Consider the following 26,257-nt stretch of genomic DNA (forward strand, 5'->3'; position numbering starts at 1 on the left):
CTAAGAGAGACATGCAGTAGGAAAATCTGAGACATGGTTGAGAGTGTTTCATAAATAACATTTGTGGAGAAAAATGAGATAATGCGGAATATTAAGGAGTGGGGGAAGAAAGGCATGTGTAGGTTTATCCATTGAATAGCTGCTGACTTCCTACTATGTTCAAGGTACTATAATAACTTAGATACCAGTGGCATAGCCTGAATGAAACAGATGGAGTATCTGTCTTTGCAGAGCTTAGGATCTGAGAAAAGAGACAACTAGCAATTTTTAAAAATGGAATGAGAGTTTGAGAAGGATAGTTCCATCTGGAAAACAAAATGAGGGCTCCAAACCTAGTCTTTTGAATAAGGAGAAATTGACGTCTAAGCATAGGACTACAGGAGAAGTAGTTAGCCAGGTGGACTGTGCTAAAAGACCATTTCAAACAAGGACACTATGCAAATGTTGAGACTTAAGAGAATTTGATACGTTTGAAAGATAGCAAAGTATTCAATACTCCTAATGAAGTAAGCAGGAGTGAGTTTGTGTGGAGGTCTTACACACTATATGAGAGTTTGACATTATCCTATGATCAATGGTAATCACTGAAGTTTTTTAAATTATTCTAAAATATGTCATATGTACCCATGCTGTAAAACTTAAAAGATGCACTAGAGTGTACCATCAAAGTAAATCTGAGTCATAGTCACTCAGTTCTCCCACTACTAATCCCTGAGACAACCACTGGCAGCAATTTCTTGTGCAATTTCCAGACATATTCTGTGCCTATATAGGCATACACATAGGGATATATGTGTTTGTGCTTTTCCTCTGAAGGGTGTTCAGCAGGGACATAAGATGTTATCATTGCTAAACAATATCTTTGTAAATGCAGGGCAGAGGATAAATTAAAGAAGAGTAAAACTGGAAGCTAGGAGAAAGCTTACTTAATAAATCGTTTCAGGTCTTGTGACTATGACAGCAGAACATGAAAGGAGTGAGATAGATTTTAAAAATGCATGGGTTCTAAAATGGCTTCACTCTGGGACTGACTGGATGCCTGAAGATTAGGGAGGGATGCTCTCAAAGATAATATTCTTCTTTTTTAACTGAGCAACTGGGTGGGTCCATAGTATAGGGAACTGCAGGACTGCAATTGAGTTACAGAGAAGCACAGTTTTAGATAGGTTAAATTTGAGGTGCAAATCCAAATAAAAATGTCCTGGAAGCAGTGAGATATGTGGGTCTAGAGCTTACTCAGGAAACAGCACTGAGCTAGAGATCAAGATTTGGGAGTCATAAGCACAGAGAATGTAATTAAAGTCATGGTGTTAGACACAGGTAGAGGATGTAGAATGAGGAAAAAGCAATTAAAATGGAGATCGGGGGAACATTTAAGTGGCAAATAAAGAAAGCAGATGAAGAAAAATTGCTCAGAGAGATAGCAGCAAAACTACAGTAGTGGTGGAGAAAGACAAATGTCAAAACAGTAGGCAGTCATCACCTTTTGAACACACCTACATTTGGAAAAATCTTTGTTTCTTCAAGAAGAGAAACTCAAATTTTCGGTGTCCTCAGAAACTAGTGACCTAGTACTACCAAATGGGAGCACTCATGCAAAAATTCAATCCGTAAGAAAACTGTATAACCTTGCAGGTTGTAAAATTTAGCAAGTATAATAGAGAAAGCTTATCAGCATTTAGCATGATGGCCATGGCATTCACTTCTGGAGTCCAGTCCTGCATGCCATCAGTGAACGTTCACAACATTTATGTGAGCTCTGGTGTTGACACCAAGAGGTAGAGGTAGTGGGATTTGTACCAAGAGGTAATAGGTATTGTTTTGTCTGAATATCATCTTAACCTGTCCTCTAGTCCTCCCACATACATTATGAGCTATCTAACGTCCTCCAACGTATTCTTTTTCTGCTTAAATTGTCAGGGTGGATTCTGTTGTTTGCAATTCCAAACCCTGATCAATACAGTGTAGTATCACAAAGGCAAGGTAAATAAGTATTGGAAGAAGGGAGAGATCGATAGAATTAATTGCTGCCTAGAAGTCAAGCAAGATACAGACAGAAACTTGTTTGATTTAATAATAGAGAAGTTATCAGCGACCTTGGTGAAAGCAGTACAGAGAGGATATAGGATGAAAAGTCTAAACTGAAATGGGTTAATGAGAATGTTTGAGATGAAGAAGTGAAGACTGAGAAAAAAATCATTACATTAAGAGATCCAGCCATAAAGGGGAAAGGGGATAATATATAAAGTAGAAGGGATGTAGAGTTAAGGGAGAGATTAAGCATAATTAAATCCTGATGGGAAAGAGCAAACAGAGAGAAATAAATTGAAAACTGAGTTTGAACATGTAATGGATGAACCAAATTTCCTCTGAAAACAGGAAGAGATGAAATTTAGTAGTCATATGGACCTGTTACTCCCAGGAGGAGAGGTTTCTATTCCACTGAAACTAGGGAGAAGGAAGAAAGAGAAGTAAAGCATGCTGGCTTACGAAATTGGAACAGGAGGATGAAGAAGTTGCTGTCTGTTTCCGTTCCATTGGTAAAAAAGTTATCTGCTGAGAATAAGAGAACTGGTGGAGTCAAAGGCTTCAGGGAAGGTGAAGGTTTACAATGATCATTGTAGGAAATGAGAGAAAACTCTGCTGGAATGCACAGTAAAATTACCAAGCAGAGTATAGGACTCAGCCAGAGTTGGTAAACATGAACATAAAGCTGTGTGAATCCACCACCTGACATTTTTATAACACTTTGCTTTGTACAGTGCATGTTCATATGCCTTGAATGTTTACTCTCACAATCATCCTGTGACCTGAGGAGAACAGTTAGTAACCCCTTTTCACAGTCTCGGAACCTTTGTGAGGTTGAGAAGTTTCCCAAATGTCTGTTTTAAGTTAGTGTCTGGTAAATCTAACAGAATCACTCATTACTAGCCACTGTTCTTCTACAATCTGGTCCCTATCTTTGTGGTTTAATATACTAACACTCCTGGATATGAGCCTCCTGTTGTAGAAAAACCCCAGAACATGTCTTCCCCTTTCCCTTTGCTTACTCTTCTCTGCCAATCTAAATTTGATTCTCCACAAATTGTAACCTTTTTGGCCACAGGGAATCCATCTGTCTCTACTTCTGCACTTTTTGTCTGTGCTTCTTCATGGCTAGTTAGTAGGTATCTTGGCTGAATCCAACTTGCTTGAAATTAAAGAACAGATAGTCTCATTTGAGTGATTGTCTTGTCATGCTGGATTTGAAAATTCATCAAGTTGAATCACAGCATTCTTTCCAAGAAAGTGGATTATTTTTAAATATTAGAAACTAATTCAGTAAATATGTATTTATTTTGCCAGAAAGCATGAATTGCAGTCATAAAATTATCCAAATTGCTACCCATCCAGAGCTACGCGATTAACCTAAACATTACATCAGTGCTTTCATGAAAGACATGGAGCCACTCCAATTTCCAATTGCTTGCTTGTACATAAATCACTGACTGAATTACATTGCTAGTTTTGACAATCTTAATCAATGTTTAATGTTGATTAGGAAGCAGGGGCCTTACAACAACTCAGAATACACAAACATATATGTTCTACAATTGAAGTCCCATTTGTCCACCACCACGTTTCCACTTGAAGACAGGAACAATTTTTTAAAAATCTATTTGGGAATACATTCTTCATATTAAAGAAAAATTACTTGGAGGACATTTAAAAATGTAATTATGGTTGTTTTTTGAATTTAAAGTAAAAATGAAAATCAACTGTATTATTAAAATCCCAGGTATCTATTTTTATATCATACCAATGAATAAGACATGCAATTTAGAAAGATAATATCCTTGCCTCTTCACCAATGCTTCACATTCATTAAAGGCAGCACTAATTTCCTGTCTCTTATATCAAAACACATGGGGCTCTGTTTTCTGTGGAATAATAATTGGTTCAAATAAGCCAGGTCTTTCTCCATCACATAATTCAAATATCTCCCTGTGCTCTCTGATGTTCACTTAACTTGTACTTACCTGCTTCCCCCAGTTTGCAGTTATTGTCTCAATAAATGTTTTCTTATTTCTATTAATTATACTAATAATGAAGTTAACATTTACTTCAATATCTGTTGCTTTGACAATGCCATTTCATTGTTTTCCCCACAACCTCACGTTTTCACAACAGATCCCAAATGTAATCTCAGCACTATTTAATCAAAGTTAGATCCCAAATGTAATCTCAGCAATATTTAATCAAAGTAGATTTATTTGGGCAATTCTTACATATTTCTAGTTATAATGTTTTCCTGCCATTAACCAGGCCCAAGCTTCCAGTTCCCATCTCAAAGGCTTTTTTTTTTTTTTTTTTTTGGATGTCTTAGATGTCGTGATAATCTTATTTTATACTGGAGTTGGTTCTTTTTGAAAGCTAATGGATAGAGGAAGATAATGTAAAAGGAATGCTAACAGTTGTGTTTCACTCCAAGCAAGCAATTGTTAATTGACTTCAGTACTTTCAAAAAAGATAACCAGAACATGTGACTTGGATTTCTTATAAGAAAAGATAAAGCTGGTAGTTATAATTTAATCTCTAAGCATACCTGACCTTAGACTTAATGAAGCTGCAAAAAGGCTTTTTATATCAGTTAGATTTTCAAAAGTTGTTAATCATGTGATGTCTTATATGTCACTTCAAATGGATTACTTTCCAGGGAGGCAATTTATTATTTTTAATAATTGCATTTCTCTAATGAAAAAATCATAATAAATGGCTGCATCACATAAGATACCTGCAACTGATTTGTTTAAAATGAATTGCTTAATTCTAAGCAGTCAATTTCTCTCTAACATTAATAATTAACTACATGTAATGTAATTATCAAGTATTTTAATTTGCTATTTATTTACAGAAAAATAACATAAATCCCTAGTTACATTTAAAGACTTCTCATATAATTTTCAAAATGAGAACAAATTATACATACTCTATATTGAAGAACTGGCTAGAATATTACTCAGACTAGAAAAAAAATTGGCATAAAGTAGTTTGGTTCTGAAAATAACCCATAACTTAGTTATGAAGTAGCTACAGATGTCATTATAATGGGCTTTAAATATCATTACACAGACTCTAAGAGTCCTGTTGTCTCTAGTTTCTAGTAAATTAATTATATTTTCATTCCCAAAATAAAATCATATTGCATGAATTAACTTATACACTGACAGTAATAAATACATGTGAAATATAAAAGTTTAATGAGAAACATTTACTGACTTCTTTTTCCGGAAGATATTTTTAATCTTATTTAATCTCTGCTTCCCTAACAACCCCATGAGACAAATTCTCCCCATTTTAATAGATGAGGAGACCAAGGCTCTGAGATGTTAAACGATTTGCACAAGTTCCCACAGTTAGTAAATAGCAGAGGTAAGAATTCAAGTCTTCTTGGGCAATGTTCTTTCCATACATCAGCACTGTTCTTGTTTGTCAAAGATAGACAGATTTTGATTTGATCGATACAAACCCTTCATATTCATCTGTCTATTAAATCTCCAAATTTTGTCTGGCATGCATTTTTAAAAAATAATTATAGTTGGCTGCACATATAAATATACAAAGTGTGAATTCACATACTAGAATGACTATGTACAAAGAATGTGCCTAAAATAAATTATTTGTTCTGATTTACTTTTCAGTATCCACACAACTGACTAGCAAAAGAGTAACAATTATAAATGCCTGTTTAACATTGGTGGGTTGTAAATGTTTTCATTATACTACAAAGAAATCCAAAGGTAAGCAATCTGTTAAAAATAGTGGGCCAAACAAAACTTAAAGTCATACCAGACATTCAACAATGTTACAGGCTATGGATACAAATTTTCCTGGCTGCTAATAAATCGGAGGTCGCCCTTCAAGGTCTCCCCAATTACTTCTGAGTGCACTCTGGTGTTTCTATGAGTTCAGGAATAAATCAACAACATACATACTACCACTTCCCACTATCCTGCCCCTGGCCATCCTCTGGGCCTTTTCCATGTATTCTGAGTCTCTGCCAAAGCTAGTACATATTCCTATGTCCCTATTTTGTCCCCTCAAAAGGAGCTCCCATCCACAAAGCATTTGTAGAAAACTCTTTAGCTACTACCCAGCATCTTCAGACTTCAGAAGCATATTCAGAAAGACTCAAAAATGAAAAAAAGGCCAGGTGTGGTGGCTCGCACCTGTGATCCCAGCACTTTGGGAGACCGAGGCAGGTGGATCGCCTGAGGTCAGGAGTTTGAGACCAGTCTGGCCAACATAGTGAAACCCTGTCTCTACTAAAAATACAAAAAATTAGCTGGCTGTGGTGACATGTGCCTTGAATACCGGCTACTTGGGAGGCTGAGGCAGGAGAAGCACTTGAACCTGGGAGGTGGAGGTTGTAGTGAGCCGAGATCGTGCCATTGCACTCCAGCCTGGGCAACAAGAGCCAGACTCGATGTCACGAAAAAAAAGAAAAGAAAAAGAAAAAGTTTTTATACCTAATTTTGTTTTGTTCTTTAGGCCACAGGTCCTCAGTGCCCTTGTTTCTGTACAAATATAAGAGTTTTCCTCTTCCCTATCATCACATTATATCTCTCTCACCATAGAGTGTTGAAACCAACCCACAGGGCCAGGCAACCCTTATATCCCATACATGAGTCTCTTTTCACCCTTAGCATAAGCCCTGAAGAGAATCGAATAATAACAATAAATAATTGAAGGTAGGAGTCATATCCATATACAACCACGCTTCTTTTCTTTATTTAGTTTAAACCAATTATTCTCACCTGAGAACAATTTTGCTCTTCAGAGGAAATTTGGCAATGTCTGCAAACATTTTTGGTTATCATAACTAGGAATGTGGGCTGGCACAGGTGTGCTACTGGCATCTAGTGAGTAGAGACCAGAGATGTTGCTAAACATCCTACGATGCACAGAAGAGCCTCAAACAACAAAGAATTATCTAGTACAAAATGTCAACAGTATGAGGTTGAGAAACCCTGGTTAAAATAAAAAACACTCTGATACACAGGAATATATGACCAGGGATTGAATAATCCATCTTTCTAGGCAGGAGGATATAAACTAAAGACTCAAAAATAATTTTTAAAAATCCATTCTTAGAAAGACATCAATGTAAAACTAGCCTAAAAATACTCCTTCTCCAACTTTAATCTGCATAAGAATCACCGGGGAAGCCTGTAAAAATTTGAGACCCAACCTTGACCTACTCAAGGAGAATTAAGGTTCTGTCCAGTAATGTGCATTTTTCACAAGATCCTCAGGTGGTTTTGATGCAGCCTGAACCACATTCTAAGATACAATGTTAGAAAACCAAATCTTATATTGATGAAAATAAACTGAGAACATAAACATTAAAATTCCTCTCCTGTTGAACATATGGCTGAAAAGAATTGGATAGCTACCAAATTATTAAGATGATAGATTAATAAACTCTATGCCCAAAACCTGTTCTCTTCAAATTTTGTATGCATAGAAATCACCTGGAGATCTTGTTAACATGCAGATTCTGATTCAGAAGGACTGAGATAAAGTATAAGATTCTGCATTTTTAACAAGCTCCTAGATGGTGGCCCATGTTGCTGGTCCTTGGACCACATGTTGAGCACTGAGGTCTTGAAAAAAAAAAAACTGCCAAAAGAGTATAGAAACAGGATTACTCATTTTTAACAAAACACAAAACCATCAATCACAATTCTCATTTCCATCTGCATCTGGGCAGAGGTTTTAGAATGTCATCTCTGCTAGAAAGTCAACTCTATGAGAGCAGGGGCTCAACAGGAGGGTTTTGCTCATAACTTTATGAGCAGATAATATGTGCTTAACAAATACTGTGAATAAATGGATATTGAATAAAGATTCTCTATATTATATCTGATGATAGAAGCTAATCATAAATCAAATTCCCAAGAAGAACCTGTAATCCACCTCAGAAAAAAAAAATGTGCTTGTTCTTAGTGCTATGTAACATATAGCTATATAGCTATATCACTAATTGATGATTTAAATTATTTCTTCTCTACATAGCATCCAAAGCAATCATGATCTTTAATAGAGTTAATTATGGGTATTTTTTTAGGTAAGTCACCACATTGAGGAGGGAAAAATCAGTGGACCATGAAAGTCACATAACTAAGGTATGCTGTTTCAAAACAAGAATACAGGCCTCGTTTTATTGCACTTCACTGCCTTTTACAGATAATGTACTTTTTATGAACTGAAGGTTTGTGACAGCCCTACATTGATTAAGTCTGTCAGGACCATTTTTCCAACAGCAAGTGCTTGCTTTGTGTCTGCATGTCATGTTTTGGTAATTTCCCCAAAATTTCAAAATTTTTCATTACCATTATGTCTGTTGGGGTTATCTGTGAATAATGATCTTGATTTTACTATTCTAATTCTCCTAGGGCACTAAGAACAGTGCCCATTGATAACTGTGTCTGTTCTGATTACTCTACTGACTGACCATTCCCATCACACTCCGTTTCCTTGGGCCACCCTATTCCCTGGGGCACAACAATATTTAAATTAGGTCAATTAATAAGTTTTCAAGTGAGAAGAGTTGCACATCTCTCATTGTAAATCAAAAGGGAGAAATTATGATGCTTAGTGAGAAAGTCATGTTGAAAGTCAAAACAGGCCAAAAGCTAGGCCTCTTGAGCCAGTTAGCCAAGTTGTAAATGCAAAGGAAGAAATATAAAAGTGTTACTGTACAGAACAAATGAATGATAGAAAGTGAAATGGTCTTATTGATGACATGGAGAAAGTTTGAGTGGCCTGGATGGAAGATAAAATCAACCATAACATTCTCTTGAGCCAAAGCCTAATAAAGAACAAGGCCCTAACTCTCTTCAATTCTATGGTAAGAGAGGTGAGGAAGCTGCAGAAGAAAAGTTTAAAGCTAGCACAGGTTGGTTCATTATGTTTAAGGAAAGAAATCATCTCTATAGGAGAAACGTGGAAGGTGAACCAGCAAGCTCTGATGTACAAACTGCAGCAAGTTATTCAGAAGATCTAGCTAAGACCATTGGCCAAGTTAGCTACACTAAACAACAGATTTTTCAATCAAGACAAAGTGGCCTTCTATTAGGAAAAAAATGCCATATAGCACTTTTACAGCTAGAAAGAGAAGTTAATGCCCGGCTTCATAGTTTCCAAGGAGAGGCTGACTCTCTTGTTAGGGGCTAGTGCAGTTCTGATAACTTTAAGTGGAAGCCACTGCTCATTGACCATTTCAAATATCCTAGGGCCCTTAAGAATTATGCTAAATCTACTCTGCCTGTGCTCTATAAATGTAACAGTGAAGCCCAGATGACAGCCGCACATCTGTTTCACCATGTTTTATTAAAGATTTAAAGCCCACTGTTCAGAAAAAAAGATTCCTTTCAAATTATTGTGGCCCATTGACAATGTACCTAGTCAACCAAGAGCTCTGATGGCAATACACTAGGAGCTTAACGTTTTCATGGCTGCTAACACTACAACCATTCTACAGCTCATGAATCAAGGAGTCATCTAGACTTTCTAGTCTTATTATTTAAGAAATGTATTTCTTAAGAATATAGCTGCCATAGATAATGATTCCTCTCATGAATCTGGGAAAAGTAAGTTGAAAACCTTCTGGAAGATTCACCATTCTAGATGACAGTAAGAAAATTTGTGATTCATGGGAAGAGGTCAAGATAACAACACTAACAGAAGTTTGGAAGAAGTTGATTCCAGCTCTCATGGATGACTTTGAGTGGTTCAAGACTTCAGTAGAGGGAGTAACTGTAGATGTAGTGGAAACAGTAAGAGCACTAGAATTAGAAATGAAGCCTGAAGATGTGAATGAATTGCTGTGATCTCATGTTAAAATTTGAACAGATGAGAAATTGCTTCTTAGGGATAAGCAAAGAAAGGAGTTTTTTGAAACGAAATCTACTCCTGGTAAAGATGCTCTGAGCATTGTCGAAATGACAACAAAGAATTTAGAATATTATAAAAACTTAGTTGATAAAGCAGAGACAGGGTTTAAGAGGATTGACTATAATTTTGAAAAAAGTTTTCCTGTAGATAAGATGCTATCAAATAGCATTGCACGCTACAGAGAAATCTCTCATGAAAGGAAGAGTCAATCAATTGACAAACTTCACTGTTATCTTATTTTAAGAAATGTCCACAGCCTTCCTAAGTTTCAGCAACTATCTCCTTGATCAGTCAACAGCCATCAACATCGAGGCAACACCCTCCACCAGTAAAAAGATTATGACTCTCTGAAGGCTCAAATCATTGTTAGCATTTTTTACAATAAAATATTTTTAAATTAAGATGTGTACATTTTAAAGATATAATGATACTGCACACTTAAAAGACTAGACTGTAAATATAACTTTTATATGCACTGGAAGACACAATAATCTATGTGACTTGCTTTATTGCAATATTAGCTTTATTGCAGTGGTCTGGAAACAAACCAGCAATATCTCCAAGGTATACTTGTATATGGATAGCACTGATGTTTCTTCAATTTGCTTTGCATGAGAAATCATGTCTAAAAAGAAATTTAGAGAGTTTCATCTTTATCAGGTTTGATTTATAAATTTCAAAATTTTCTCCTATCAAAAGAGAGCTTTGCTTAACATTTTTAAATGTCCTTTTCTCATATTTGAATATCTTAATGGTGTTCAAGTCTAGAAATGAATGGAAATTGTTTTGAGTCTGAGAAAGTTGAAGTACAGCAGAAAATGATGAATGAACCCAGATGAATAGCTGATGCAAGTTCAAATTTAGCTAGGTCACTTAGAAGGGATTTTTAGAACTTTCCTAACAAAATTATTTAATTGAAGAAGGAATGATTCTCATGAAAAAATAAATCCATTAATTCTTCAGCATTGTAAATATGTTACACAAATGTTCCTCAAAGCCTACAAATACTTTAACGTTTCCATATATCATATTAATCCTGAAAGCTGTTTTATGTAGAAACTTTTTCACTTGATTGAATGGACAGATAATGCCATTAAAAGGTCAAGTCATGACATGTACAAAGATCAGAAATGCTTTTGCTCTTCTCTCTCTTTCTCTCTTTTAAATTTTACCTGTGATGGTTAATTTTACGTGACAACTTGACTAGGCCAGAGGGTAACCAGACATTTTGTCAAACATTATTCTGAGTGTGTCTGTGAGGGTGTTTCTGGATGAAATTAACATTTGAATTTGTAGACTGAGTAAAGCAGATTGGCCTCCCACCCAATGTGGACAGGCCTCATACAATCAGTTGAAGACTTGAACAGAACAAAAAGACTGAGTAAGAGGAAAATTTTACATGCCTGAGTCCTTGAATTATAACATTAGTCTTCTCCTATCTTTGAATTCGAACTTACATCATTAACTCTCCAAATCTCAGGCCTTTGGAGTCAGACTGAAACTACGTCATTAGCTCTCCTGAGTCTTCGGCTTACCCACTCCAGATCTTGGGACTTGTCAACCTCCATAATCATGTGAGCCAATTCCTTATAATAATAAATCTCACATGTATATAATACACAACACACACACACACACACACACACACACACACACACACACACACACACACACACACACATCCTATTGCTTCTGTTTTTCTGGAAAACTCTGACTAATACAGTACCCTTGGACATTTTTTTTTATTTAAGTAATTCTACCATAGCATATCACAGAGAGTTCATCATTAATGACAGTTTTGAAAGCAACAGTATCTGCTAGAGTTTCCTAATTAATCCCATAGGGCTCAGTTCTCTAGGTTATTTATCCTAGCTGTTAGCAAGTCTCCCATTAGATCCAGCAGGGACTTGTGTGCTGGGTTTGCAATCAGAGAATCGAGTTCATTCTATAGCTTTCCCTTCATATCTCTTGGAGCAACTTTGCAAGGCTATTGCTCATCTTACTCTTAAAGGAATCCTTTCAGATTTCCTCTATATCTCACAGTTAATGATATTCAACTATGGTTATGTCAGGAATTCATCACTAAACAAGTTGAGAGTTGGTAAGTAGCTGAAAAAAAAGAGAAGGAAGAAGGGAGAAGGGGAGGAAGGAAGGAAAAAAGGAAGAAACGAAGGAAGGAAAGGAAGGAAGGAAGGAAAAAAGGAAGGAAGGAAAGGAGGGAGGGAGGGAGGAAGGGAGGGAGGAAGAAAGTGTGGGAGGAAAGGAGGTTGGTTATAAGGTTTCTCTAAGGGCAATGAACTGCTTTCTGGATGAAATACAGAATCAGAGCTAGACTCCATCTCAAAAAAAAAAAAAAAAAAAGAAGCATCCAATTTTTAAAGCAGTCAACTGTGATTAAAAATGTCTTTCTGAAGAAAATTATTATGCTACTCTTTCATATAGAATCAGATTCAATATTTAATAAATAAATTAGTCTCACCATAGTGGCTCATGCCTGTGATCCCAGCACTTTAGAAGGTTAGGTGGGATGGTCACTTGAGCCCAGGAGTTTGAGACCAGCCTGGGCAACAAAACAAGACCTTACCAAAAATAAAATAATTAGCCAGACGTGGTGGCAAATGCCTGTAAGCCCCAGCTACTCAGGAGGCTGAGGTGGGAGGATCGTTTCAGCCCAGGAGTTTAAGGCTTTAGTGAGCCACAATCACACCACTGCACTCCATCCAGCCTGGACAACAGAGTGAGATCCTGTCTCCAAAAAATTAATTAAAAGTGGTAGGGAGAAAAAGTCCACAGAATGTGAAGACAGATGACATGAATCTGAACCCTGAATTTACTGTTTGCCATCTAGGTAAATGATTTTGAAGAAGTCATTTGATATCCAAGTTCTTCAGTTTTCTAAACTATAAAATAGATTATAATAAAGCTTTCATCATCATGGGACTGTTGGATGAAATAAGATCATATATATGATAACCAGCCTAGGCAACACAATGAAACCATGTCTCTCCAAAAAAAATTTAAAAATAAAAAATGAAAATAAATTGGTCAGGCATGATGGTACATGCCTGCAGTCCCAGCTACGTGGGAAACTGAGGTGAGAGGATTGCTTGAGTCCAGGAGGTTGAGGCTGCAGTGAGCATGATTACACCACTGCATTCCAGCCTAGGTAATAGAGTGAGACCCTGCTTCAAAAACAAACAAAAACCCATGATATGTGGAAAGCATTTTAAATGCCTCCAAAGAACCATAGTTTTTCTCACATTATTTTGTACATCAGCTACAATTCCCTGAAATGCAGAACAAGAAAGAGGGTAGAAGAGGCATCATTAGCCAAAAGATAGCATTAAAAAGACAGGGATGAGGTGGGAGTAATCAATGTTTTTACTGATATAAAAGATGAAATTTTTAAAAAATAGATATTTGAACTAGATGTCTAAATATAATGACTTATTAGCTAACATTTGGGGTTCCAACTCTGGCACATCACAGGTGCTTAGTAAACATATGTTTACTAAGACTCCCATCTTCAGGTTCAACCAGTATTTATTATGCACCTTATACATACCAGATATTTCATGTTTAAGTGAGTTGCTTTGCAAATTTTAGGTAGAATTCAAATCTTAGGAAACAATTGAGTCTTGTGTAAAAGCAACTGTGAAGATGGGAAAACTTCTAGTAGTCTGGGTGCTTTTAATGTGGATGTTATTTATCAGTAGACATGTAATTTAATAATTATATATCAATAGGCATAATTTAAAAATTATATAAATAATGAATGTTATGAATGAACAAATTTCTTGTACTACTCAAAATAATTTTTAAAGCCCAATACAAATCAATTTAAAACAGAATCCCTTTTAAGCTACAAAAGTCAGTACCACGATTAGCTTTTCTTATATATAATATAAACGCAACTCAATAAACTCAGTGCTTGCCCTGAGTCATTTTTTAGTGATGAGTCAGCCTAATGGTGCCCATCAGTTCAGCATATCTAACCACTGCAAACCATCAATAAACGAATCTTTCTTAAGCTCTACATTGCCTCTATTTTAGAAGTTTGTGAGAATTCAAAGAAAATAAAAAGGCTGTGATCACTAGGAACTTATAGTTGAGAGAAGTACACACATACATATATTAAAATCTGAATTAATAAATAACATAGTACAATAAGCCCTCGCTTAACATACATAGGCTCTTGGAAACTGCAACTTTAAGTGAAATGGCATATAACGAATGTAACCAACTTTGACATAGGCTAATGGTTGTAAACAAAGGTTAAGTTCCTTCAGCATATTTCTGGTCACAGAAACATCACCAAACTTCTAACTAAAGACCAAAACACTTCTAATATTAAACATGGAAATAAATGTGAGCTATATATACATTAAAGAACCATTAACAAAAATAATTAAGATAATTATTTACCCACTTATTCCAGTTCAGGGTTGGGGAATGGCTGAAGTCTGTCTGGGCAGCCCAGGGGACAAGGCAGGAACCGGCCCTGGCCAGGTTATCATTCCATCACAGCACCACTCACACACACCCACACTTACTCACACTGAGGCCATTTAGACACGCCAATGAGTCTACTGTACGCAGCTCTGGGGTGTGGAGAAAACTGTAGTACCTGGGGAAAATCCACACAGACATGGGGAAAATGTGCAAACTCTACACCAGACAGTGGCCTCAGTCAGGAATATGTATATTTTTTCTCATCAACATTATAACAAAACAACATTAAATGAAATAACATTATTTGAGGATGTGTTGTATACTCCACTGAAGAACTGGATATAAACCAGTATAAAGTGCTAATTACTCAGTCAGATAAAAAGAATTTGAGAAAGTAATTCTATGCACACAATAAATTCATCAGAAATTCTTCACAGAGTAGATAAAAATCAAGCAGAGCCTAGAAGAATAATTAAATCATGGATTGTTAAGCCAAAAAGCCAAAGGCATTTCTGTCAGTTTGTATTAGTTTTCTAAGACTGCCATAATAAAGTACCACAAACTGGGTGCTTCATGCAGCAGAAACGTATTGTCTCACAGTTCTGGAGGCTAGAAGTCCAAAATCAAGGTGTTGACAGGAGGGCCGTAAAGTCCAACTTGTTTCATGATCCTCACCTAGCTGCTGGTGCTTTGCTGGTGATCTTTGGTTTTCCTTGGCTTATAGTCACATCATTCTGATCTCTGTCTTCATGTTCACATGATAATTTTTCTATGTGTCTGTATCCAAATTTTTCCTTTTCATAATGAAAGTGATCATATTGGAGTAGGGTCTCACCATCCTCCAGCATGATTTTACCTCATCTTAACACATTAAATCTGCAATATCCCTATTTCCAAATAAGGTAACATTCTGAGATGCTCATGGTTCAAATGAGAATGTAAATTTGGGGTGTGAGGGCAACACAATTCAATTCATAACTCAGATGAATCATTATCAGCAAAAGAAATGATCATGATTGGTGACCTGCTCAGGGTTAATGGATGCTATGTGAGACCAGGTTACATACAGCCCTGGAAGCTGGGCAAAGAAGTGTTAGCTTGAGGTAATGAGCAAGAAGAAGGCACTGTGAACACTCAGGTAGAACAAATGATGTTTTATGAATGTTAATCTGGAGAGTGGGTCCTGGTTGGTTAGGAGTGGGAAGAGATAAAGGAGACAGAAGGTCTAAATAGAAAGTGACATGAAGTGAAAATGACACTTGGAGTCAGGAATAAGAATGAAACAGATTGAATATAAGAGAAATTATGCTATCAATAAGAAATTAGGTACTTGGAGGTGGGGTCAGGCTATACCAAACTATTTCCCATATTCTTGTTAATTTGAAGAAATGTCTCACAAACTTACTTTAAAATTCATTAATAAGGCATCAATTATCAATTTTTATAATTTTGTGTGATATGCAATCCTATAAATGACTCACTTATGCAGGACTCTTCCTGTTCTTGGTATAATGTCAAAGGCTTGAATAGGAAAAATGCCAGAGGTTTTAAGAAGTTTGGAAATCACAAAAATCTTCTTCATTGTAATGCACTATTGGACTGACACAGCTGGCATCCCCAGCAACTATTATGCGCTGAAGAAGGAAACTTTAAAAATGACTCCTGAAGTCACCAACTAAAATAGAATGCCAAGATAAACCTAACATAATACTGAACAGTGGAATGTGAATAAAGAAGATATAGTCTTTCAAAAGCTTCTTTCAAAAGCTCCCATAATTTTCAGTGTCAAGTGAAGACATGTAGCAAAAAACTAGTCTGAAAAACAGGATGTCTAACATAATTTTTGACAATTTTTATATCATATATGTACTGACAAAATACCAAATGAGAGGTAAAATATTTTTAAAATGTATGAGAAATCTATAGGAGATGAGATGGATGGATGGAGATGAATACATAATTTTTTAAAGAGAAATGTGATAAGCATGTAATTAACAAAAAACTAAAGTAGGCCAATATACTTCCAGAGATTCTAGATCCTTTATGCAGAAAAGCTAGACAAGCCATGCCATCATAAAATCCTAATATTATACTATGTTTATAAATATCTGAGGTGTTGCAAAACTCACTGAAGAACAAGAAGTTATCATCTGCCTGGCTGAGATACTGGGGCAGGGAGAAAGGGTGAAGAAGTTAAATGAGAAAAAGTGTGTGGGGCAGAAAAATGCTTTCTCTAGCTTCAGGTCCCAAAACTACTTTCTTTCTTCTTCCCTTTGTACTCAAATATCTAGAAGTTCTCTCCCTTCTTCAGATTCATTTCTTTTCCCTTAGACAATATTTAGTGTACACTAAACTGGCTTGTATCACCAACTTTGCACCTAAATCACTATTGCTGTCCTTAGTGTAATCTGTGAGGTTCAATGCAAAGAACATTTTTCAGTCTTCATTTTTCTTGATCTGTCAGACACATAGTACTTTATTCTTGAAACTCTTCTCTCTCGCCTTCTGTGACATCACCTCTTCTTTTTCTTTCCTCCTACGTTTCAGCCATGACTTTGCTATTGTCATCAGCAAATCATCTTTTCTATAAAATGCTCAAATGTTGCTGAAAACTCCCTAGGCAATCCCTTCCATTGCCTCAACTAACATTTATGTGCCAAAGAATTCCAAATTTTCTGTCTAACTTAAACTTCCCTTAATGCCAAATCGAAGTATATTCAACTAGTTACCCAACTTAGATGTCCCATAGGCATTCCAAACTCATCATGATTTTCTTACTCAATCTGTTCCCTAAGTGAGCAGCACCAACGTCTGCCTATTTATTAGGCCAGAAACCTAAGCATCAACCTCCAGACCTCTTTCCTCATCATCCACTGTCAACAATTAATCAAGACTGGCTGATTTTACCTCGCAATGTTCTTTGATACATCCATATCTCCACTTCCATTTTTACAACAAGCCCTCATTGGCTTTTGCCCACTGGTTTCCCTGCATCCAGCCTTATTCCCATTCATCCTACAGCTGGAGTGGTATGTTTAAAATGCAAGTGTGATGGTGACACTTCTCAGCTTAAAATCTTTCATTAGCTGCCCCTTGGTCTTAACATTAAACTCTTATTCTTCAGTGTGACCTTCACGATCCTGCTTCTCATCATCGGTCTCATTGGGCACCTCTCCTTTGCTCTCTGCTTCCAGCTACTGACCTTTCTTCAGTTCTTAAAAAGTCCTTCTTTCTACCTGAAGGCCCTTAGACATGCTGATTTACACAGGAAATTCTTAGACTTGTTCACCATTTACTCCACTTTATACCAAGCCTAGAAAAGTGTTCAGGACACAGTAAGTGTTCACTAATATTTATTATATGATTGAATACACTTAGTAGCATCAAAAGCAGCTCAAAAATTTTTAAAAAGTAATAATCATATGAGTAAAATTTAAAACAAAATATCACATGAATTTGTATCGTGGTTTCATATTACACATATAAACAATATCAAAGGGGCTTGTTACATGTTAGAGATCTCAAATATCATAATGAAAATACATTAGTTTCCTAAGAAAATTTACCTCTACGTTATGTAAGGATAAAAATCATTAGGTAAAAATCAATTTTTATGTAAAGCCTTTTAAAATGAGGAATTTTAAATAAATCTGCATTATGAACAGGGAATATCTCTTTTATTCTGCAAAACTGGAATGATCCCTTTAGGACTGCATCAGTAGCATTTTAAGAAATATTTTGATCCAAAAGTCAATTTAAAAAATGAATACAGATTTTTTTTAAGACAAAGAAGAAACTATTTAAAGCTAAGGGAACAGAAGTTAGTTTCCCAAGAGCCAACAAATCATCCTGCAGCTAAACAGAGGCTGTGTGTTTATACCTGAGGTTTTCCATCTATGACACATGCTTGACATACGGAGTGGGTAAGTCTAGAACCCTCCAAATGCCTAAACACCACCAAATCAATGTTCGTATTTGTAGAAGCTATTAGCTAAACAATTAACAGAAATGATTCAAATACATACCTTAGGGAAATCATAAATTATCTCATGGACTTCTTCAGGAAAAGTCAAAGCCACAGCATTTACAAATGCCAGGGGTCCACTCACTGTATGTGGACAGTTTCCATGAGCAAAAAAAAAACTACCTTGGATATTAGTTAAGATTTTTAAAAGTAACTAGAAAATGATTTACTCCACTGGAGCTACTTACTAAATACTACAGACCATGAATAAAACCCTTAGCTTACTTATAGTAGCAAACAAAAATAGCAGTAGGCACCTTATCTTCCTGTTAAGTGATTGCCTTTGTTACATAACACTGTCCGGAAAAATTCTAACTGTAAGCCACAGTAATCATGTCAATATGTGAGCTATCTGAATATCTAATTATGAAAAAAAAAGAAGGCAATTTCACAGTGGAAGAATTGTTCTAATTCAAGAAACCAGCCATATTAACTTATTAGTCTGACATATAGCAGATAGCTGAAAAACTTTAATTTGAAAGATAATTATTTTTAGCTGATTAATATGCTTCAAATTAAATTCACTGCTTTTAATGGACCCATCAACTTGACAACCTGGGAAATTAATAAATTTTGCATGCAGTAATCCTAGAAAATTTATACAGCTGAGCTACACATCATTACAAGGATTACCTTCACAGTAGGCATTATCTTCTCGAAGAGCCCTGAAACCATCTCGACAGCTACAAACAGCCCTGTCATTCAGATTTCTGCAGACAGAATTCTCCATGCAGTTATGCCTTTCAGAACAAAAGTCATAACCTACAGGAAAAAAAAAAAAAAAGAAATGTATTAAGGTAAATTAAACTATGACAAAGCAAATTTATCCTAGTTAATATTTTCTTTAATTTGGAAGCTATTTTTTTCCCTAAACGATTTTTAAATTACTATCTTCATCAACATTTACAGAAGAATCACATGCTATGAGTACCAAAAAGTTTTTCTTTATGTTTAACTCAATTAATTTCTATTTCAATTTAAGTCTGTTTCTCCTTTGGTTTTTTACTTTCGAATGCTGTGTAGTCCTCAATATTCTAATTACAATCCTCCATATATCTGAAAAAAGAAATATTATAAGGGTCCAAAATGAAGATTTACAATATAGAAGATAACACAATGAGAAGGTAATCAGAGAACTATAGGTTCAACATTATCAATACCTGTGGGTAAAACAAACCAGGTCAGATGAAATGTACCTATTGTGTATTTAAGAAATTAGACAGAAGGCTTAGCAACTAAAAAAAAAATTTTTTCTAAATGTGTCAAAGATGAATATTACATCACTTTAATTTTCTCTAGAAATCTGCAAGGCAAAGTATGTTCACTCTAAAGAGGAAGAAAATTTTTAAGAATTATAGAGATTTCACAGATCTCAGAGTCTTTATGAGAGAAAAGAAAAATAGAACATTTTATAAACAGTGAGAGCAATCGTATAATTTCTCAAGATCTCTTCTTGTGGTCTGAATCTTTTGTTCAAAGATCATCTAAGATGCTGAAATGAAGTCTTCAAAACTGGAATCCATATTTAATGGAAATTACATAATTTTATATCATTCAACCAGTTTTAAATTGCTTAATGTATGTTATCTAACTAGTTTTGCATTTTCTAATGAATTACTATTTTAGCCCATGTTTAGAAAAAAGAAAGAAGGTGGCCGGACGTGGTGGCTCACATCTGTAACCCCAGCAGTGTGTGAGGCTGAGGTGGGTGGATCCCTTGAGGTTAGGAGTTAGAGAGCAGGCTGGGCAACATGGTAAAACCCTGTCTCTACTACAAATACAAAAATTAGCTGGGCATGGTGGCAGATGCCTGTAATCCCACGTAGTCAAGAGGCTGAGGCAGGAGAATTGCTTGAACCCGGGAGGTGGAAGTTGCTGACACCATTGCACTCCAGTCTGGGCAACAGAGTGAGGAAGAAAAGAAAAGGAAAAAGAAAAGGTAAGAAAACAAAAGGAAAGAAAAGGAAAAGAAGGAAGGAAGGGAGGGAGGGAGGGAAGAAGGGAGGGAGGGAAAGAAAAAAGAAAGAAGGGAAGAAGGAAGGAAGGGAGGCAGGGAGGGAGGGAGGGAGGAAGGAAGGAAGGAAGGAAGGAAGGAAGGAGGGAAGGAAAGAAGGAAAGGAGGGAGAGAAGGAAGGAAAAAGAAGGACTAAAAAAGTAAGGAAAGAGAAGAAGGACTAAGAAAGTATATTTCAAGTATCTTAGAATAATCTGATCTACCTATAGCCAAGAAAGACTTTTACTGGCAAAAATCATACAGATGAAAGTACTAAATGTGTTCATCTTATCTGTAATCAAACTGGTGTTCATTCTGATTGGTATCGTTCCAGAGTTAAAACATATTTCCTATTAATGCAACTATGGTGTATAGTAAAATATTATTGGTACAACTTAACAAGCCTGAAGAAGCATAACGTTCCAAAAATGTAAGAATGCCATTAAAAAAGAATGGAAAAGTAATCAAATGACTCAGTGATTTCTACAAAAATAAAATAAAATAAAACATAGGTTTGTTCAGTCCAGAAAAATATAGTCAATAACAGCATTTAAAATACTTGGAAAGTTAGCTTCTTTTGACAAGTCTTCACAATCTAAATTGTCATGATTAAGGCTGTACATTTAAAAGTAAAATTCTTAAGAAGAGCAAAAGTAAAAATATGCTTTCTCCTAGGGTCTTTTTATTTCCTTCTTCTTTAAATAGCTAAATTGAGATAATATTTCTTCAAATGTATTTTACTGTCTTTTTATAATGCCTGAGGGAGAACAATTTCAGCTAAAAAGTTACCTTCCCCACCTACCCCAATAGCTCAGCACATCATCAAACTGACTCAAAAGGCTTCAGAAACCACTTTATATTTATTCTATATTAAAACAAAGTTACCAAAAAATAGCCTACTTCTTAAGATACACAGAGAATTAAGAAACAAAGCTCTAACAGTGCTACATTTCTGCATAATTTTACCTGTACTGTTTTAAAAAACTTTTAGAGGGCTGTAACTAAGAATGGGTACCATTTCTGATACATCTTTTTCGCACAACTATCCTTCACTTTTTCACTTGGTTGAATTTTCTATGCTCCCATCTTTAAGACTCTGCCCAATATTATCTATGCCATATGATATGCTACCTCTATTACCATCCATTTTCAGTTCTGTTTTGGTAATGCCAAGACCTCTCATCTCAGCATTAAACATCTTGCACACATACACTATGTGAAGTTTAATTGCTGCAAGAATTTTCTCACTGTAAGACAACAGCATGATCCAACTTTCACTGTTTTTGGTAAAAGTTAGAAAGTGCTTTACTTTTTATCAGATGGGTTTTATTAAACACAAATATTTGAAAAATTAAAATTTCAGTCAACTGAATTCCAATTTACTATAAACAATATCAGCTATTTTGATTCATTCTTCCAACAGATAAGTTGATTGAATCTACTGGTTATTCTGCAAAAAGCTAGGGTCAAAAAGCTAACAACTAATGGGTAGAAAATCCAGACTTGATTTAACGTAGGTTGCTTCTGATATATAGGGAATAGCTTTAAAGAAATCAGAGGACGGGTTGGCAACGTAATCCTATGATCTTCATAGTTGCATTTCCATCCATGTTTGCTTGGCTTTTGGAGTTGGGAGGCCTGAGTTTGCATCTGATCTCTGCCACTTACTTGCTGTGTAAATTACTAACTGTACATTAATTAACTTTTCAAAGCCTTCAGTTTTTCTCACCTGTAAAATCAGTATAACTACCTTGTAAAAATGTGAGGTTCAAATGAAATCATCTATGTAAAAGCATAATGGTATATTATTTGTTAATAACTAAAGCTATTAGAGTATTACTAATAAGCTGAAACAAAATATGTTGAGATCCATAAAAAAAATTTAAATATTTGTTATAGACAGATGGATGAACTAATTATCTAATACAACCTAGCCTTTCTTTGATTTCCTTCTTTAGATTTTAACTTCAAGGATATCATGTTCTCTAATCCCCTTTGTAAGTTTTACAAAGTTACATAAAGTTCTATGTTTTTTTTAAACAAGTGTAGGCTTTTTGGTAAAACATAAACATGCATTCCTATATAACTGAAAAAGTGGGAGGGGGTGGATACAAAAGGGGTGTGTGTGTGTGTGTGTACTGTTTAATATATATATATAAAATGGCAATACATAATTGTCAGGAGAAAAAGAATACAATAATGTTGTGCTTAATATTTATAGGTTTTTCCTAAAGGCATCTATTTCTTGTTTTTGTGGAAAAAAGAATAACCTAGTTATACTTTGGAAGAATCACGCATCCCTACTTTCAGCCCAGATGCTTATAAGAAAATGGACTCTACTCCTCCCCAGGATGCAGCCACATCAGTCAATGTAGTCCGCTAGCCCAGAGACAATAATTTCTTCAAGTCAGGGTACATTATCTACTTCAGGCTAATGAAGACCACTGAAACTCAACTCTGGGATTTTTATTCAGTTTATGAGAATATTGAGCTTTTCCTTCCACCTACTTGAATGGCATAATGATATGAGCATAAGAATGTAAGGGTATAGCTGAGAACACATAGAACCTGAAAATGAAGCTACCTCAAAGGAGATAAACTGAATATCTCAGTTTATGAAAGCAAAGGGACAGGATTTGAGAGCTGAATCAAGCTACACCTGAAGCCAATTTACCCTCTGCTTATTGGGACCCGCATATTCCAATTTTTTGCTGTGCCACTTGAATTGGGTGTGCTATCACTTGTACATTAAAGAATACTAACTTAATTCTGGTGTTGTTTGCAAGATAATGGATTATCTTAGTGTTTCCCAAAGTGTAGCTTATGTACATGGATGAACATTAAAAAATACAAATAGCAATGGATTTATTTTAATGTGTATAAGAAATACAAATCTAGCAAATAACCCTATTATTTCATGGCAACCACCACTTAGGAATAAAACTAAATCTTTTAAAAATGAGTTGACTAAGAGTAGGTATAATTTAAAAATTAGCTATATAATGGTATTAGTAATAGCCAGAATCATGGTGATAAATAAATAATGCGGGAAACTATAGGTTATCCAGAAATTTCCTAGGGAGAGGAGAACAACCGACACTAACTCAGTCTTCTGCATGTGGATGCCCCTGTTGCTTATAATTATGAGTTGAGATGAAGTAAATAACAAATTGAAGAGGGACATCTAGTGAATAAGGCTTAATGGTCTTGCAGGCAGACAAAGTGGTTGCCAAGGAGAGGAAGGACCAGAAGGACTGTGGCTATAAAGGTTATCCACATTATTTCTGAATCTAAGTCAGAATGCTCGCTGGATCGCTTTGTCTCTGTCATGTGGTAATCTGTTATAAGCTTCCTTGAAAGGGCTCACTAATTTGAAAAAAGCAGAAAACTTTTCTGCTACATTTCTTCTGATCTGCTACTACAGAAGATAGCTAGCTACAGGGTATGTAGAACACTGTGATTTTGATTTAGCGTCTAGTGATTTGGAGCCTGACTTCGGTGTGCAGCTTAGTTTCTAACCACTGGCTGAGCCTCTAGTGAAAAGGTCAACACTTCATCTCATGCTCTGCCCTCAGTGAACATTTACTAATTGTTGTCCAACAACTCACTCTTTCCGATGTGAACACACCATCTTTAGCACTACACAAACAGGCCTGGAAACAGGAGGCCAATTTTATTAAAATGAATTTGTCACAATATATCTTTAGAAGCTGACTAAAAATTTAAGCCTTGAAAATTTGACCTATTTTAGTTTGCAAGTTAGAAATGCTAGGAGAACATGTTTATTTTACATATTTGAAGCCAGCAATTGATGCAATCTTTATTAAAAATAGTGCTAATTATTTCAAGAAGGACCAACTGTCCAATTTCAGTTCGAGGATTATCTAAGCCAGTGGTTCACAATCCTAGCTGCTAAAAATAATTTATCAGGGAGTTTCTAAAAATAGTAATACCAAGGCCCCACCCATCTTATATCAGTTACATCAGAATCTCAGATGGAGGTGTATCAGTCATGATACAGTCTATCGTGTTTTTAAATATGCTATGTAAATACATTAATTTTTTTAAACTGTAAATAATATAAATATAACACAATTTTTGTATTAGCCTTTTCCATTTATTAACTTGCTTTTCATAATATGTTAGGACTCTTTTATAAAGAAATAGATGTGGTTAAGGTTTCTCTTGATATCTTAAAGGCCCTATTTCAGCTTTTTACCCAAATCTTATCTTACCCAACTTTGACTAACTTCTATGCTATTCATTTCTGTAATTTCTGTGTAGCCCTTGGACACCGTTAGTGTCTATTAAAAATAGCCATTAAAGGTGGCCACACTTTTTCAGTACTCCTATCTATGGTGAGGTCTATTTTCCCTTCTCTTGAATGTGGGCTGCCTGCGACTGCTTTGCCCAATTGTGTATAATAGAAGTGATGTGTTGCCAGTTCCAGACCTAGTCTTTGAAAGCCTGAGCCACAATTTAAGAAGTCTGATCACAACCCTGCTGGAGAGACCACGGGAGGAAGTCCTGAGATTATGTAAAGGGAGAGGGAGCACCAGCTGTGTTCAGCCTTCTAACCATCCCTACCAAGGTGACCAATATATAGTGAGGCCATCTTGCACCTCTCAGCCAAGCCCAGCTTCCAGCCCTACAGCATTGAATGACCCCAGTTAACATCACGTGGAGCACAGGAATCACTTAGCCAAGCCCCGTCTGAATTCCTGACCCACAATACTACTGCGTTAATCACTGAGTTTTGGAGCAGCAATAGATAGTGTTTTTTGCAGCAACAGAGAACTACCAAAAGTGTAGTCCTGCTTGCCATCAGCATCAGCATCAGCATCACCTAGGAGGTTTTTTTTTTTTTTTTTTTTTTTTTAAGAAACTCAGATTCTTAGGCCTGACCCTAGACCTACTGAATAAAAATCTACATGTTGATAATAACCCGAAATTAGTCATATGTATATTGAAGTTTAAGAAACACTGATACGGCCTACTCATGTTTGGATGCCAAAAACACTCTAATCAAGCTGCAAACTGGGAGGCCCAAATCCAAAGGGCATTCTTTTTTTTTTTTTTTTTTTTTTTTTTTTGAGACAGAGTTTCACTCTTGTTACCCAGGCTGGAGTGCAATGGCGCGATCTCGGCTCACTGCAACCTCCACCTCCTGGGTTCAGGCAATTCTCCTGCCTCAGCCTCCTGAGTAGCTGGGATTACACAAAGGGCATTCTTGATTCATATAAAGTTGCACACATGCTTTGTGTAAGGCACTGACTCAGGCACTGTGAGGGTAAAAACTCTTATGGTCCTTATTATATGTCCACGTGATCGTAGTTCTTTTTAGAAGTGTTTCTTATTTTTGCAGAGTTACGCTGGAGGCTCCTTAATGGGCAGACCATGTCTTAAACCATTTTGTGATTCCTAAGGAGCCTCACATAAACTGAGATTTAAAAACTCTCTATTGAGTGGATGGAAAAGTAACTTAAAAACTAAAAACAAACCAAACTATACCACCCCACTAAAAATGGGAGTGGGTGATCTACGATCTATCAGATCCTATGTCCATTTTTGATAGAACAGGTTAAAAGAAAACAAAATAGTATACTTTTCATAACGTTTCTTTGTCTTACTTTTTCTATTTAAGCTTCATTTTGCATCAACATAAAGGTCATTATTCAAACAAGTACTAGTAGCTCATTTGGGGCAGTTTGTCATACAGCACCAATTACATCAGCTACATTCCAGGTATCATACTAGATTTTTTTTTTTTTGAGACAGAGTTTCGCTCTTGTTACCCAGGCTGGAGTGCAATGGCGCGATCTCGGCTCACCGCAACCTCCGCCTCCTGG

At 35.9% G+C, this 26,257-nt stretch overlaps 1 protein-coding gene across 1 annotated transcript in view; it reads right to left on the reverse strand.

The window, feature by feature from the left end:
• NELL2 (neural EGFL like 2) overlaps nucleotides 1-26,257 on the reverse strand; it is a 365,165-nt gene that overhangs the window by 181,330 nt on the left and 157,578 nt on the right. Inside the window, exon 13 of the mRNA XM_032248374.1 lies at nucleotides 19,049-19,177. Within this exon, the coding sequence (XP_032104265.1) occupies nucleotides 19,049-19,177 (129 nt within the window). The remainder of the gene's footprint in view (nucleotides 1-19,048; nucleotides 19,178-26,257) is intronic.

This window comes from Sapajus apella, unplaced genomic scaffold (genome assembly GCF_009761245.1).
Source record: "Sapajus apella isolate SASKATOON/1434 unplaced genomic scaffold, GSC_monkey_1.0 scaffold66, whole genome shotgun sequence".
Classification (NCBI taxonomy): domain Eukaryota; kingdom Metazoa; phylum Chordata; class Mammalia; order Primates; family Cebidae; genus Sapajus; species Sapajus apella.